The sequence below is a fragment of the Chiloscyllium punctatum genome, chromosome 8 (genome assembly GCF_047496795.1).
Source record: "Chiloscyllium punctatum isolate Juve2018m chromosome 8, sChiPun1.3, whole genome shotgun sequence".
Lineage (NCBI taxonomy): Eukaryota > Metazoa > Chordata > Chondrichthyes > Orectolobiformes > Hemiscylliidae > Chiloscyllium > Chiloscyllium punctatum.
In genome coordinates this window covers 92,290,546-92,304,367 of record NC_092746.1, presented here as the reverse complement: position 1 = coordinate 92,304,367, position 13,822 = coordinate 92,290,546, and the positions used below count along the sequence as shown (strand labels likewise).

Here is a 13,822-nt window from a genome sequence, read left to right as displayed (position 1 = left end):
AAATGCAAAGTACTACTTAAAATCTGCTTACATAACACAATATGAAGACTAAACCAATGTTTTTAGATAAATATGTACATTGCACATTGTTTATTTTAATGAGCCTGTTTGTATATGTTAGAACACAAATTTGAAGCAGATGGTACTTGAAACTTGGCCTTTTGGCTTAGAGGGATATACCATTGTGTTACAAGAACCCTTTAAACATTACTTTAATGATTCTGCCACAATTTGGAGATACAAAGCATCCAAAGTTCCTATGGAAATAATAATTGGGGAAAAAAATCCACAGGCAATTGTGTTAACTGCTTAAATTGAGGTTAAATGCATACAGGTGGGAGGGCTCTTGTGGCACAGTGGTAATGTTCCTATCGCTGAACCAGGAGGCCCACGTCCAAGTCCCACTTGGTCCAGAGCTGCGTAATAACATCCCTGAACAGGTTGATTATAAAATACCTACATTCGGGTAGAAAAGAATTAACTGAATGGTTACTTGAGCACATATAATGGTACAGTGGTAGAGTCCCCACCCCTGGGTCAGAGGGTCTGTTCCCAAGTCCTTCCTGCCTTGGACAGGTGTCTTAATCCCTGTCCGATTAAAAAAAATACTTAAACAGGCATTTCTGGTGTCATGTGGCAGAGTGGTAGTTGTCCTTAGGGTGCTGAAATTTATCAGAATTATTCCAGGACCAGAGATTTTATCAACAAAGTTAGTTTGGAGAAGCTGGGATTACTCTCCTTGAACCAAAGTTGATCGAGGAGAGATTAAAGGTATACAAGTTTGTGGGGGTTTGGATAAGTTGGTTAAGGAAAATTCCCATTAATTGATGATTCAATAACTATAAACAAGGTTTTGAGCAGGGGTTGCAAGGGGAACGTGAAGAAGAACCTTTTCACACAGTAACAGGATAATATTTGTTGGAACTCACTAATATAATTGATTCTTACTCCTGCTCCTATTATCAATCTTTCAATAAGCTCAAGAAAATACACCCATGTTCCAATTCTGAAATACATCTAAGAATTGGTAAGATTCAAGAAACTCTTAATTGCATTCAAATCTTAAATTCACAGCTACTATCATTACCTTGGTAGCTTGACTGTCCACCTAAGAGTCTCCAAAAATCTTTGGCTGTTCTGGTATGGCTGTTAATTCCTTCTTCTATTGTGGCTACATATGGCGCTCTGCAGCCAAGGTCTCTTTTAGTTTGTATAAATGCTGCCAGTTCTGAAGCCTGAAAACAGGAAGATATTATAAAACAGTATTATTTGATCCAGCACATTTATTCAGTGTACCGGCCTGACCTTAAACATCTGAACAAAAAAGTAAATCTACTGGGCAGTTATATTGTATACCATCTGAACCCTTCCTTTTTAATTCATCGGTACACCTTGAAATACAAATCTCCTTGTTTGATGCAGGGCTGTAATAAAAATAATCTCTAAAACATGTTTCACTCATTCTCCTTGTGTTAGAAATTTTTACATAGAAATGAAAAGAAAAATTATAGATGGAGGTTATTTCAATAAAAAATAAGTTCTTTTTTTTCTGAAGTTATCAGCAGCAGGTCCATGATGTAACTGTCAGCATTTTCAATTTTTCTATTCCATTCAGAATCTGGCCTCAGAATTAAAACTGCTAGCTCACTATCACTCATGGATTGACTAGAAGATGCAAAAGGTGAAAATAAAGAGCCAGATGCATCCCAAATGATATACTTCAGGGCTCCTTGGAACTCCTAATTCATCAACTACGAGGGAATTCCTCAGGACGTTTAGACGTCTTATGGACAAACACCCTGATTCTGGAACTTTCCGATGAGCTAGAGTCAGAGATTTTGGAAGGTATGGACTTATTTACCTAGATAGTTACAGAGGAACTGCTAAGTGAATTTACACCAGTTCTAACTCTTGGGTGACTATAATAACAATAACAAAATCAGAAACATTAACTGAAACATTAACTGTTTTTCTTTACACAGATGCTGCCTGACCGACTGAGTTTCTCCAGCCTTTTCTGGTTTTGTTTCAGATCTCCAGTACCCTCAGTTCAGTGTTTTATTATATACTGATAATCCTCAGCCTAGGTGCCCACTGGACCCCTGCTTATCCCACCGACTAGAGCCCAACCTGACCCAAACAGCAACCCTCTTATCCAACTCATCTTGACCTACCACATTCCTCCCCAATCACAAATGACTCATCTAGTCCACAGGCCTGACAATTTATCCCATTCCAAACTGACCAACTCCCGTAACCCAACCGCTCTTCCTGACACCACAATCTGATTTTCTCAGTGTCCACCAACCCATTACATGCTCACCAAACTGCCACCCAACATTACAATGCGACCAACCCCTGACCACTCTCCCTGTCACCCGATCCTCTCACCAACTCAGCCACCTACTGCCAATGCCCTGCACCTACTTAACCTGGTAAACTTGCCTTCTCCTCATAACTTTTCAAAAAAGGCTTTGGACAGTTCAGTCATTTATTCAGCAGTAGCTAGAGCGATAAAAAGGGGCATGACTTCCATGAAGATTTCCTGTACTAAGCCCTATGAAGATTCCTACGTCATTAGGATCCTCTATCAGAAGAGCTGACTGAACATTTGTCAGTAACTCTGCAAATGTTTGTCTGGTCTGGGTGGGTATAAGAGTGCTAACCCGGATGAGAAGATTTGGGCCAATGCAGCTGATCTCTATGAATAAAGAGGAGTCAGCGTGTGATATGTTACATGTACTACCAGAAGTCTAAATATCCTTCTCTGCAGCCAATAAAACGGTTAAAGCATTTAATGAGTATTTAAATTGATATATAAATACATAATTAATTGTACAATATTTTGGAGACTCCAGCATCAAAGACAGTGCACTAGATGCCGTTTTGAATAAAGTTTCTTCACTGTAAGTGATTTCATCCCAGTTGTCTTTATCAAACAGTTGTTTCCAAAAGCACAGCAATCTCCACCACAGTGAAACTAATATCACAAACATCTTAAATGAAATTCTTGAACATATTCTAATTAGAAGTTTGATAATTAACACAATTTCACTGAAACCTGTACTTGGGGGGGTTTTGGTTGCTCAGTGAATTCAATGCTTTATTTCTTGATTCACGCACAACATATGTGGCAAAAAGAGAAACCTTCTGTTTGCTGTTGCCAGTTTCTCTGAAATTTGCAATGCATCTGAACATTTTTTCTTGTGGTTTCAAAAATGCTTCATCCTGAGGAAGTTTTGCATCCTGTTACGTATGTTGGTCCTTTCACATTCACCAAAACGACAGGAAATTTAGATATTCAGATACGCCACCAAACAAATCTACACAAATGTGGGGAATAGATGACATGTGAAATGCTGCCTCATACAGACATCTGGCAGGAAGCATTGTTTATGGGATTTCCTGAGATTTTCTATGAGCAGCGCTGTAATTTACTTTCATGAAAGAGATTCAGGGACATGGAAGCTCTGTTAGGAATAAGTATGGAATTTGTTTGTACAGACGCTTACTAAGATAGTAGACTGACCTTGGCTTTTTCGATGACATTGGTAAATTCTCCTGTCCACAGGAAACAGTGTTGAGGAGCTAGAAGTAAGAAACAGTCTCCACTATTCAAAGATGATGCTCTTGGTTCCACCAACCTGGTTTGAATGTGCCGCCGTCCTAGGAAATAAATTTAGTAACGCAAGTTCAAATTGTTGTGGTACCAACAATGTCGAGAAATGTTTTGCCTGACAGCTTGCAACTTTGTGCCTGATTTTAACCTTGTAAGTGAATGAGTTTTGATGAGTTAAAAATAAAGCTCTTTGGCATTAAATTTAATTACACATTTTAATAATAGTACTAGGGCAAGATGGTGGCTTAGTGATTAGCACTACTGCTTCACAGTGCCAGGGACCCAGTTTTGATTCCAGCCTTAGGCACTTGTCTGTGTGGAGTTTGCACATTTTCCCTGTGTCTGCGTGGGCTTCTCCAGGTGCTCTGGTTTCCTCCCATAGTCCAAAGACGTGCAGGTTAGATGGATTAGCCATAGTAAATGCAGGGTGCGAGTTTGGGGGGGTGGGGGTGGTTAGATTTCAGGCTGGGATGCTCTTTGCGGGTTGGTGTGGTCTCGATGGGCTGAATGACCTGCGTCCACACTGTAGGGATTCTATAAATACTTAGTAAACTAATCTTTACATTTATTACTTTTATTATTTTTAAAAATTGCATTCTTGAATTCAGTAATTGCATTCAAGCGAAGTGAGTCTGGAGCTGCTTTCCGGCTTGAATGATGTAATGAGTAGACAAGGTCATGTTTGGTACAGATCAAAGGAAGAGTAAAGCCCTTGATTAATTTACCTCAATTTCAACTTACTGGTTGAAACATTACAATATTTGTATGGCTTTATCATTTCCTTTATTTTCTATCCTTATAGATTTAGACTGCTAATTCAAAGCTGAAAATGTGTTGCTGGAAAAGTGCAGGTCAGACAGCATCCAAGGAGCAGGAGAATCGACGTTTCGGGCACGAGCCCTCCTTCCTGAAGAAGGGCTTATGCCCGAAATGTCAATTCCCCTGCTCCTTGGATGTTGCCTGACCTGCTGCACTTTTCCAGCAACACATTTTCAGCTCTGATCTCCAGCATCTGCAGTCCTCACTTTCTCCTAGAAGACTGCTAATTCAACCCAAGTTATGGATAGTTTGGTGCCTATCAAGAATTGAAATTCATTTTGCTTAATAGTTACAGCCCGAGGGGAGCATACAATTCCATCACGATGAGCAATATTCCAATCCAGTTCCTGGAACGAAGGGACAAGGGCTATCGTATTATGCCAATTGCTTTTGCATAAAATTTTTAAAAAAATTACAATCCATCAAGTTAGAAAATATTTTTCGTTTCCACCTTGTCTCATCATGCTCCCTATACTAAGAAGCAATGATATATTTGGAGCCCAAACCAAAATGCACCATTCATGTATAACTATTTTCCTGTTCTCTTTGCCCAGCAGCCATTCTGAGCTCTGAATCAGACTGAAGTGATTGAATGAACATTATGCTTTTAGTATCACGGTTATTAGCAATTTGGTCCAGATCATTCAAATTAGCTTCAGTTAAGAAAAGACTTGCATTTATAAAGTCGCTTTCATATTGTTGAGACAACCCCAAGCATTTCATGGACAATTAATTACTGTTGGAATTGAGCGGCTGTGATAATGGCAGAAAATGTGGCAGACTGACTTCTATTTAAGATTGATAACCAGACAAATGATCCGATGATTTTTTTTTTGTAGCGATGTTAGCTGAGGGTCAATTATCTCCTTTATTTTTCATCAAATAACTCTGTTGGATGGTTTTTAAGTTCAACCCTGAGTTCAAGACCTCAGTTTCACTAAAGACAAAGCACTGAAGTGTTAAGTCAGAGATTCTCTGAAGTAGGCTCTATGCATGACCATATGACTTAGCTGACAATGCTATGTCACAAGGTTAATTATATCACTATCACGCAGAAGTAATTTCAAGTCTTTATTCTGACTAGGATTGGAATTTTCAAAGTTGTATAGACCGTACGCTTTATTTTACTTTATTTTTGACTGTCGAGCAAATTGGAAAAAGGACTGTTTTACAGCAAAGGACTGAGGAAGGAATGGCTGTACTTTACTGGAAGTCACTGTAAGTCACATTTATACTGCTGCAGTGAGGGAAGATGGCCAGACTCCATGTGCCTGTGTACAAAATGATATTTGTCTGGCAAGAGGTTATTGATTGATTTGTGAGTTGTGACCAGTTGTGGATGCCAACAACTATCTGATTGAACAGATTGTAGGTGTGAACGACACTGACAGAAACCATGAGGGTGCTGAAAGGGCAGGTGGTGGATCAGCCTCTCTGGTAAAATGCCTAAGCCTAGAGGAAACCAGTTTATTTTCTCCTGTAAGCTGCTGCTTTAAGTTAACAAGTTAGAGACTTTATCATTTGCAAACCACTTGCTCTGTGCCTTCGGTGGAAAAGTGAAAGAACTAAAGGATTTGGAAAACCAAAGGAACTACTTATTCAAATCCCGAGGACTGGAGCCATTTTTTATTTATTCATTTTGTAGTATGTGAGCATTGTTGGCTGGCCAGCATTTATTAGGTAAAAGTGAGAACTGCAGATGGTGGAAACCAGAGTTCAGATCAAAGTGGTGCTGGAAAAGCACAGCAGATCAGGCAGCATCCGAGGTGCAGGAAAATCAACGTTTTGGGCAAAAGCCCTTCATCAGGAATGGAGGCAGGGAGCCTACAGAGTGGAGAGATAGTGGGGGAGTGGATGGAGGTGATAGGTCAGAGGGGTGGGTGGAGTGGATAGGTGGGAAGGGAGATTGGCTGATAGGACAGTCCATGGGGACAGTGCTGAGCTGGAAGTTTAGAGCTGGGGTGAGGTAGGGGGAGGGGAAATGAGGAAACTGGTGAAGTCCACATTGATGCCCTGGGGTTGAAGTGTTCCGAGGCGGAAGATGAGGTGTTCTTCCTCCAGGCGTCTGGTGGTGAGGGAGCGGCGGTGAAGGAGGCCCAGGACCTGCATGTCCTCGGCAGAGTGGGAGGGGGAGTTGAAATGTTTGGCCACGGGCGGTGGGGTTGATTGGTGTGGGCTTCCCGGAGATGTTCCCTGAAGCACTCTGCGAGGAGGCGACCATTCTCCCCAATGTAGAGGAGACCGCATCGGGAGCAACGGATACAATAAATGACATTGGTGGATGTGCAGGTGAAACTTTGATGGATGTGGAAGGCTCCTTGGATGGAGGTGAGGGGGGAGGTGTGGGCGCAGGTTTTGCAATTCCTGCGGTGGCAGGGGAGGGTGCCAGGAAGGGAGGATGGGTTGTTGGGGGATATGGACCTGACCAGGTACTCACGGAGGGAACGGTCTTTGCGGAAAGAAGAAAGGGGTGGGGAGGGAAATATATTTCTGGTGGTGGGGTCTGTTTGGAGGTGGCGGAAATGTCGGCGGATGATGCGGTTTATGTGAAGGTTGGTAGGGTGGAAGGTGAGGACCAGGGGGGGTTCTGTCCTTGTTACGGTTGGAGGGGTGTGGTTTAAGGGTGGAGGTGCGGGACGTGGACGAGATGCGTTGGAGGGCATCTTCGACCAAGTGGGAAGGGAAATTGCAATCTCTAAAGAAGGAGGACATCTGGTGTATTCTGTGGTGGAACTGGTCTTCCTGGGAGCAGATACGGCAGAGGTGGAGGAATTGGGAATACGGGATGACATTTTTGCAAGAGATAGGGTGGGAAGAGGTGTAATCCAGGTAGCTGTGGGAGTCGGTGGGTTTGTAAAAAATGTCAGTGTCAAGTCGGTCGTCATTAAATGAGATGGAGAAGTCCAGGAAGGGGAGGGTGGTGTCAGAGATGGTCCAGGTAAATTTAAGGTTGGGTGGAATGCGTTGGTGAAGTTGATGAACTGCTCAACCTCCTCGCGGGAGCACGAGGTAGTGCCAATGCAGTCATCAATGTAGCGGAGGAAGGGGTGAGGAGTGGTGCCGGTGTAACTACGGAAGATGGACTGTTCTACATAGCCGACAAAGAGACAGGCATAGTTGGGGCACATTTGGGTGCCTATGGCTATCCCTTTGGTCTGGAGGAAGTGGGAGGATTTGAAGGAGAAATTGTGAAGGGTGAGGACCAGTTCAGCCAAACGAATGGGAGCGTCAGTGGAAGGAAACTGTTGGGAACATCAGGAGAAGAAGAAACGGAGGGCTTGGAGGCCCTGGTCATGACGGATGGAAGTGTAGAGGGATTGGATATCCATGGTGAAGATGAGGCATTGGGGGCCTGGGAAATGGACGTCTTGGAGGAGGTGGAGCGCTTGGGTAGTGTCTCGAATGTATGTGGGGAGTTCCTGGACTAGGAGGGATAGGACAGTATTGAGGTAGGTGGAGATGAGTTCGGTGGGGCAGGTGCAGGCTAAGACAATGGTGATCAGGTTTGTGGGCCTTGGGAAGGAGGTAGAATCAGGCGGTGCGGGGTTCCAGGACTATGAGGTTGGAAGCTGTGGATAAGAGATCTCCTGAGGTGATGAGGTTGTGTATGGTCTGGGAAGTAATGGTTTGGTGATGGGGGGGGGGGGGGTGGGGTCATGGTCAAGGGGGCGTAGGAGGACATGTCTTCGAGTTGGTGTCTGTCTTCAGTGGTGTAGAGGTCAGTGCGCCAAACTACCGCTGCACCCCCTTTATCCGCTGGTTTGATGGTGAGGTTGGGATTGGAGCAGAGGGAGGAGGGTTGAGCGCTGTGAGGGCGAAAGGTTGGAGTGGAGGAGGGGGTGGACAGGTTGAGGCTGTTAATGTCCCAGCGGCAGTTGGAAATGAAGGGGTCGAGGGCAGGTAATAGGCCAGCACGGTGTCCAGGTGGATGGAGTGTGTTGGAGGCGAGTGAAGGGGTCCTCGGAAGGTGGGTGGGAGTCCTGATTGTAAAAGTATGCTCAAAGGCAGAGGAAGAACATTGCCCATCCCTAGTTGCCCTTGTGAAGGTGGTGGTGAGCTGCCCTCTTAAACTGCTGCAGTCCCCCTGTTGTGGGTTGACCCACAATGCCATTATGGAGGGAATTTCAGGATTTTGATCAGGATGGTGAGTGGAGGGGAATTTGAAGGTGGTGGTGTTGCTATGTATCTTCTGCCCTTATCCTTCCAGATGGAAGTGGTTGTGGGTTTGGAAGGTGCTGTCTGAGGATCTTCGGTGAATTTCTACGGTGCATCTTGTAGATATAACATACGGCTACTACTAAGCATGAGTGGTGGAGAGAATGGATGCTTGTGGATGTGGTGCCAATTAGACAGGCTGCTTTGTCCTGGATGGTGTCAAGCTTCTTGAGTGTTGCTGGGGCTGCACTCATCCAGGCAAGTGGGGAGTATTCCATCACACTTCTGACATGTGCCTTGTAGATGGTGGACAGGCTTTAGGGAGTCAGGAGTGGAGTTACTTCCATTGAATTGCTTTCCTAGCATTTTTTTTTACGCTCTTCTATCCATAACCTTATTTTTCTGTCTGTCTGTAATAATGAAGCAATGTTTTCGAAGCGAGTTATAACTATACAAGTTAAGTTCTACGTTAACAGTTCATACTTGCTTACCTGTAGTTAAATCTATTTATTTATAATAGATAGTAGTTCTTGTGAAGTACAGAAATTTGGTCTGTTTTCTGTTAGTCTAAGTCTATCAAACAAGTAAACTGGGGAATTTTGCATACTTTGGAAAAATCTTTCACTTTTGTGATGACTCTGAGAATAGCAGGGCTTGATTTCAAGTACACTACCTCATTGAAATGTGACAAGAAACAAATGGAAGATTTACTCAACTTCTAGGCTGCTCATGTTGCCTTTGCCAATATTCCATTTTTGATTTTACATTTTGCTAAACTTATCAGATAATTGTACTTGAAACTTTTCTTAATTCTTATTCTATTTGATAAAGAACATTTTGTGCAATCTAGTGAAACATGACAAAGACAGCTTCCATTGCTCAAAAATGAGGTAAAACTAAGCAGAAGAAATACTGCTCAATTGAAGTTGAACAGCAATAGCTCTGCTCTCTTTATGTTTCTACACCCTTCCTCAAAATCAAAATGTTGCTGATCTGGATAATGTTTATAGACATGAAACAGACAGTTATGATCAATTAGTCGAGATCAGTGCATCACCAATTTATTACTTATTTAAAAAACATATTCTGTTTTAAGCTGTCCTGTGCAACATCAGAAATTGCACAGGCACATAGGAATTTTTTTTTGTAAAAGATTGATGAGATTTCGGGAGGCCTTTAATAAACTAAAGAAATACTGACCTTTAATTTGCAGCAACATCAGCTTTTTGTACGGCACAGCACTGTTGTTTGACACTTGTTCTGTTAAATTCACATTACGGAGATTGACACTGCTGAAGTCCTCTTTGCTAGCCAGACCAGCCAATGCTATTTCCGATAGATTCGAATTTTTCGACACTGACAGAAAATGAAAAAGTGAATTAATACCACTGCAGGACTTGACTTTCCTCCTTCCTTATTTTTGCTCAAGAAACTATAAGAAAGGCCCGCATTTATGTAGCATCTTTTCTGTCCTCAGGACACCCAAAATGACCTCACAGTCAAATGACCTTTTTTTTTAAAAGCTGAAGTCACTACTGAACCACTTTGATGTAAAATGGCTTTGGGTCAGCCATAGAATTCTATGTTCTAGAGCAGTTTATCTTTGTAACTTGAAATGATTTAAAAAGAAACTGTTGTTTTCCATTAATGGCATGTAACACTTATATACATACCCTTTTTTTTGGACTTAAATTCTACAATAATTTTATATAATTTCTTATAAGATAGCTGAGTTGTATTGATTTAGTACAGTGACAAGGTTTGATTCCTGATAATGTGGTGGTTAAAGAGAGTTCTTGTAACTAGATTGAGAACAAAAGAAGGTAGCATGGTCCTTTCAAAGGGAGTCTTTTGTAATTTGTTCCAGGCATCAGAGTCATGGTGAAGTTATGTATTAACAAAGGGCTATTTGAACTAAAATATATTGATAGGCGCTGTACTCTCCAGAACTTTAAGATGTATCAATTATACATTTGTGATGATGGCAGTCATTAGAACGTGGCACCATAAATTCTGTAAGTAGACACATATTACTGGGAGCAAGTGAGGACTGCAGATGCTGGAGATTAGAGTCAAGATTAGAGGAGGTGCTGAAAGAGCACAGCAGGTCAGGCAGCATCAGAGAAGCAGGAAAATCAACGTTTCGGGCAGGAGCCCTTTATCAGGAATGACGGCTCATTCCTGATGAAAGGCTCCTGCCCAAAACTTCAATTTTCCTGCTCCTTGGATGCTGCCTGACCTGCTGCGTTTTTCCAGCACCACTCTAATTCTGACGTATTACTGGAACTTGTGTCCCAGAGCTGCCTGATTGATCTACTGCCTTAATTAAGCATTATTCTTTTGAACTTATGATGAAAGCTGATGATATTAGACTGAGGAACACATGCAGAGATGCCCTCGTGTGGAGATCACCGATTTCCAACATCCAGAACCATATTCCTTTGTGCCAGGTATGAATCCAACTTGCACAGCATTTCCCCCTATTCCCATTGACGAGGGTTAGGGCTTCTTGATGCCATACTTGATCAAATGTAGCTTTGATGCCAAAGGCGGTCATTTTCATCTCACCTCTGGAATTCAATTCTTTTGACCATATTTGAATTAAAGCTGTAATGTGGTCAGGAGCTAAATGACCCTGGCAGAACCAAAAGTGGGCATCAGTGAGCAGATTATTGCTGAGCAGGTGCTGCTTGATAGCACTGATCATAAAACCTTCTATCGTTTTACTGCTGACTGAGGGTAGACTATTCATGACTAGATGTTGGGGGACCTCAGGCATGACCCGCATTATGAAATCACATAGCCCTGTCCATCATTTGCTGCTTGGTACACAAGTAGTCTGAAGTATCACTGGACTCAAAACATTAACTCTGTTTACTTTCCACAGTTGCTGCTAGACCTGCTGAGATCATCCAGCAATTTGTGTTTATTTGTTTTAGTTTTACATATGTCTGATGCTGATTTTGGCAAACCCTCCTACACTCTTCATTGAGCCAGGGTTGCTCGTGGCTTCATTGTAATGGTGGAGTTAGGGATAGGATGGGCTATGAGGTTACAGATTGTGTTGGGAGTACAATCCTACTACTGATGATGGATCTCAGTGCCCCATGAATGCCCAATCTGGAGTTGTCAGATTTGTTCAAACTCTATTGCATTTCACAAAGTGATAGCGTCACATAACACAATGGAGTGTATTCTTAATGTGAAGTCAGGACTTTGTCTCTACAAGGACTGTGCAGTGGTCACTCTTACCAATACAGTATGGACAGAGTTACAATAGGCAGATTAATGAGGATGGAGTTAAAGTATGTTTTTCATTCTTGTTGCTTCCCTCACCATTTGCTGCAGACCCAGTCTAGATACAGCTGTGTTGTTGAGGACTTGACCACCTTGGTCAATAATGGTATTCGTGAGCCACTCTTGGAGATGGACATTGAAGTTATGTGCATTCAAGATGTTGAGATCATATTTTCAATTGTCAGGTGTCCAAAAGTGGAAGTCATTGATTTATTAATAACTTCCTTTGATTTAAAATGGAATTTAAGGGAAACTTTGTTTCCAAACGAGTGTTAAGAATGTGGAACATGCTGCCATAAGGAGTAGTTGAGGAAAACAGCATGGATCATTTTCACAGAATCATGGTTAATTTAGAGCATAGAAAGAGGTCATTTAAAAGGGAGAGCTATTCAAGCACATGAACTAGAAGCAAATAAAAAGTATTGATTGAAAATTCTCCATTATGGGCACCTGGCTGAGCATTGGATTTTTTTTCTCTTTGCTAGGTCAATCAGAGAATAAGGACGATTCGACTCATTGCTGTGGGTCTGAAGTCACACGTAGGCCAGACCAGATAAGGAAAGCAGATATCCTTCCCCAAAGATATGAGTGAACCGGATTGGGTTTTTTTGTGATAATTTATGATGGTTACATAGTCTCCAATTGGCTAGCAAATAATCCCAGATTTTTTTTCACCACTAACCATAATGAGATCCAAACGCATGTTCCCAGAGTTTTAGCTTGGGCGTCTGATTACTAGTTCAGTGACACTGCCACTATGCCATTGCCTCCCATTGATATTAAGTACAAAGAGAATAATGTTCTTTCTATAAACATTTATCCTGTCTAATCTCACAGAGTGTGGCCTAGACCTAGTGTGTGATCCAACATTAACACTCATTAAGGGCATTCAATCAAATTGCAAATCTCTGAGCAGATTTGTGGACCTGTTCACATGACCTGGATTAATAGTGATTTGTATGTTCAGTCATATTCTACTATTGTCACAAGTGAATAAGAATTATTAATCTTTGATGCCCCTTATGAATAATATTGCCTGCATAATTGACTTGGAAAATATTGCATGTACAGAGGAATTAACATTAATTTGGAAAGAAAGAGGTAGTAATTAAAGACTCCAGAATAATACGCATTAAAAACTCACTTTTCTCCACCCTCATTCTCTTTGACTCCATGAACGCAATGTTCAACCGCTGTTCTGTATATTCATGTCGGATATCACCTCTTGCAGCAAGCATTTTAAGTGGATTACGTGAAGACTGTACTTTGCGTGTAGGTTTGATAGCCCGTTTGTGCTCTGCTACTGCAGAGGTCAACCTAGAAGAGAAACAAAAATATTTCTGTCATATTATCTTATTTCTCGTGCTCGCTCGCATTTGTATTGCATATAGTTTTCATCCCCTAGAGGAGAAATTACTTCTGTCAACGTGTTGTGATTCTGTGGAATTCACTACCTTAGGGTACAGTGGACAGCAGGAGTAAAATTAAGAAAGAGATAGACAGAGTTTGAATTAATAACAGGTTGAAGGTTTATGGAGAGCAAGTGACCAGGAAAGCGGAATTGAGGCTGGGATGAGATGGTCATGATTGTATAGAATAGTACAGCAGGCTCGAGGGGCCTCCTCCTAGTTCTTACATTCTTTCCACCTTCATAATTACAAGGTAATAAATGCTGGCCTTACTAATGATGTCCAGCAATGTGAGTTTCTCATCAGCAATGCCTTCTCCTTCAAGTGTTGGGCTTACACCATGAGATTCCATTCCTGTACTGCAACTAGCCAAACAGATCTTTCACCTCAGTGATACAGGGCAAGTGTCCAAAAGGCAGAATTTAATATCCCCACCTGGGATGAACTTGGAGGTGAGGTTGAGGAGATGCTGCCTTCCCTCCTTTTTCAGGGCAGGGAGGGTGAGAGGTGAATGGCTTGGACT

General features: G+C 42.0%; 1 protein-coding gene across 8 annotated transcripts in view; it reads right to left on the bottom strand.

The window, feature by feature from the left end:
* Positions 1 to 13,822, bottom strand: part of svila (supervillin a) — a 340,124-nt gene that overhangs the window by 42,623 nt on the left and 283,679 nt on the right. For all 8 annotated transcript variants that reach the window (XM_072576064.1, XM_072576065.1, XM_072576066.1 and 5 more), the window contains 4 exons: positions 13,035 to 13,207; positions 9,794 to 9,949; positions 3,530 to 3,666; positions 1,088 to 1,235 (listed from right to left, as the gene is read on the bottom strand). In XM_072576064.1, the coding sequence (XP_072432165.1) occupies positions 1,088 to 1,235; positions 3,530 to 3,666; positions 9,794 to 9,949; positions 13,035 to 13,207 (614 nt within the window). The remainder of the gene's footprint in view (positions 1 to 1,087; positions 1,236 to 3,529; positions 3,667 to 9,793; positions 9,950 to 13,034; positions 13,208 to 13,822) is intronic.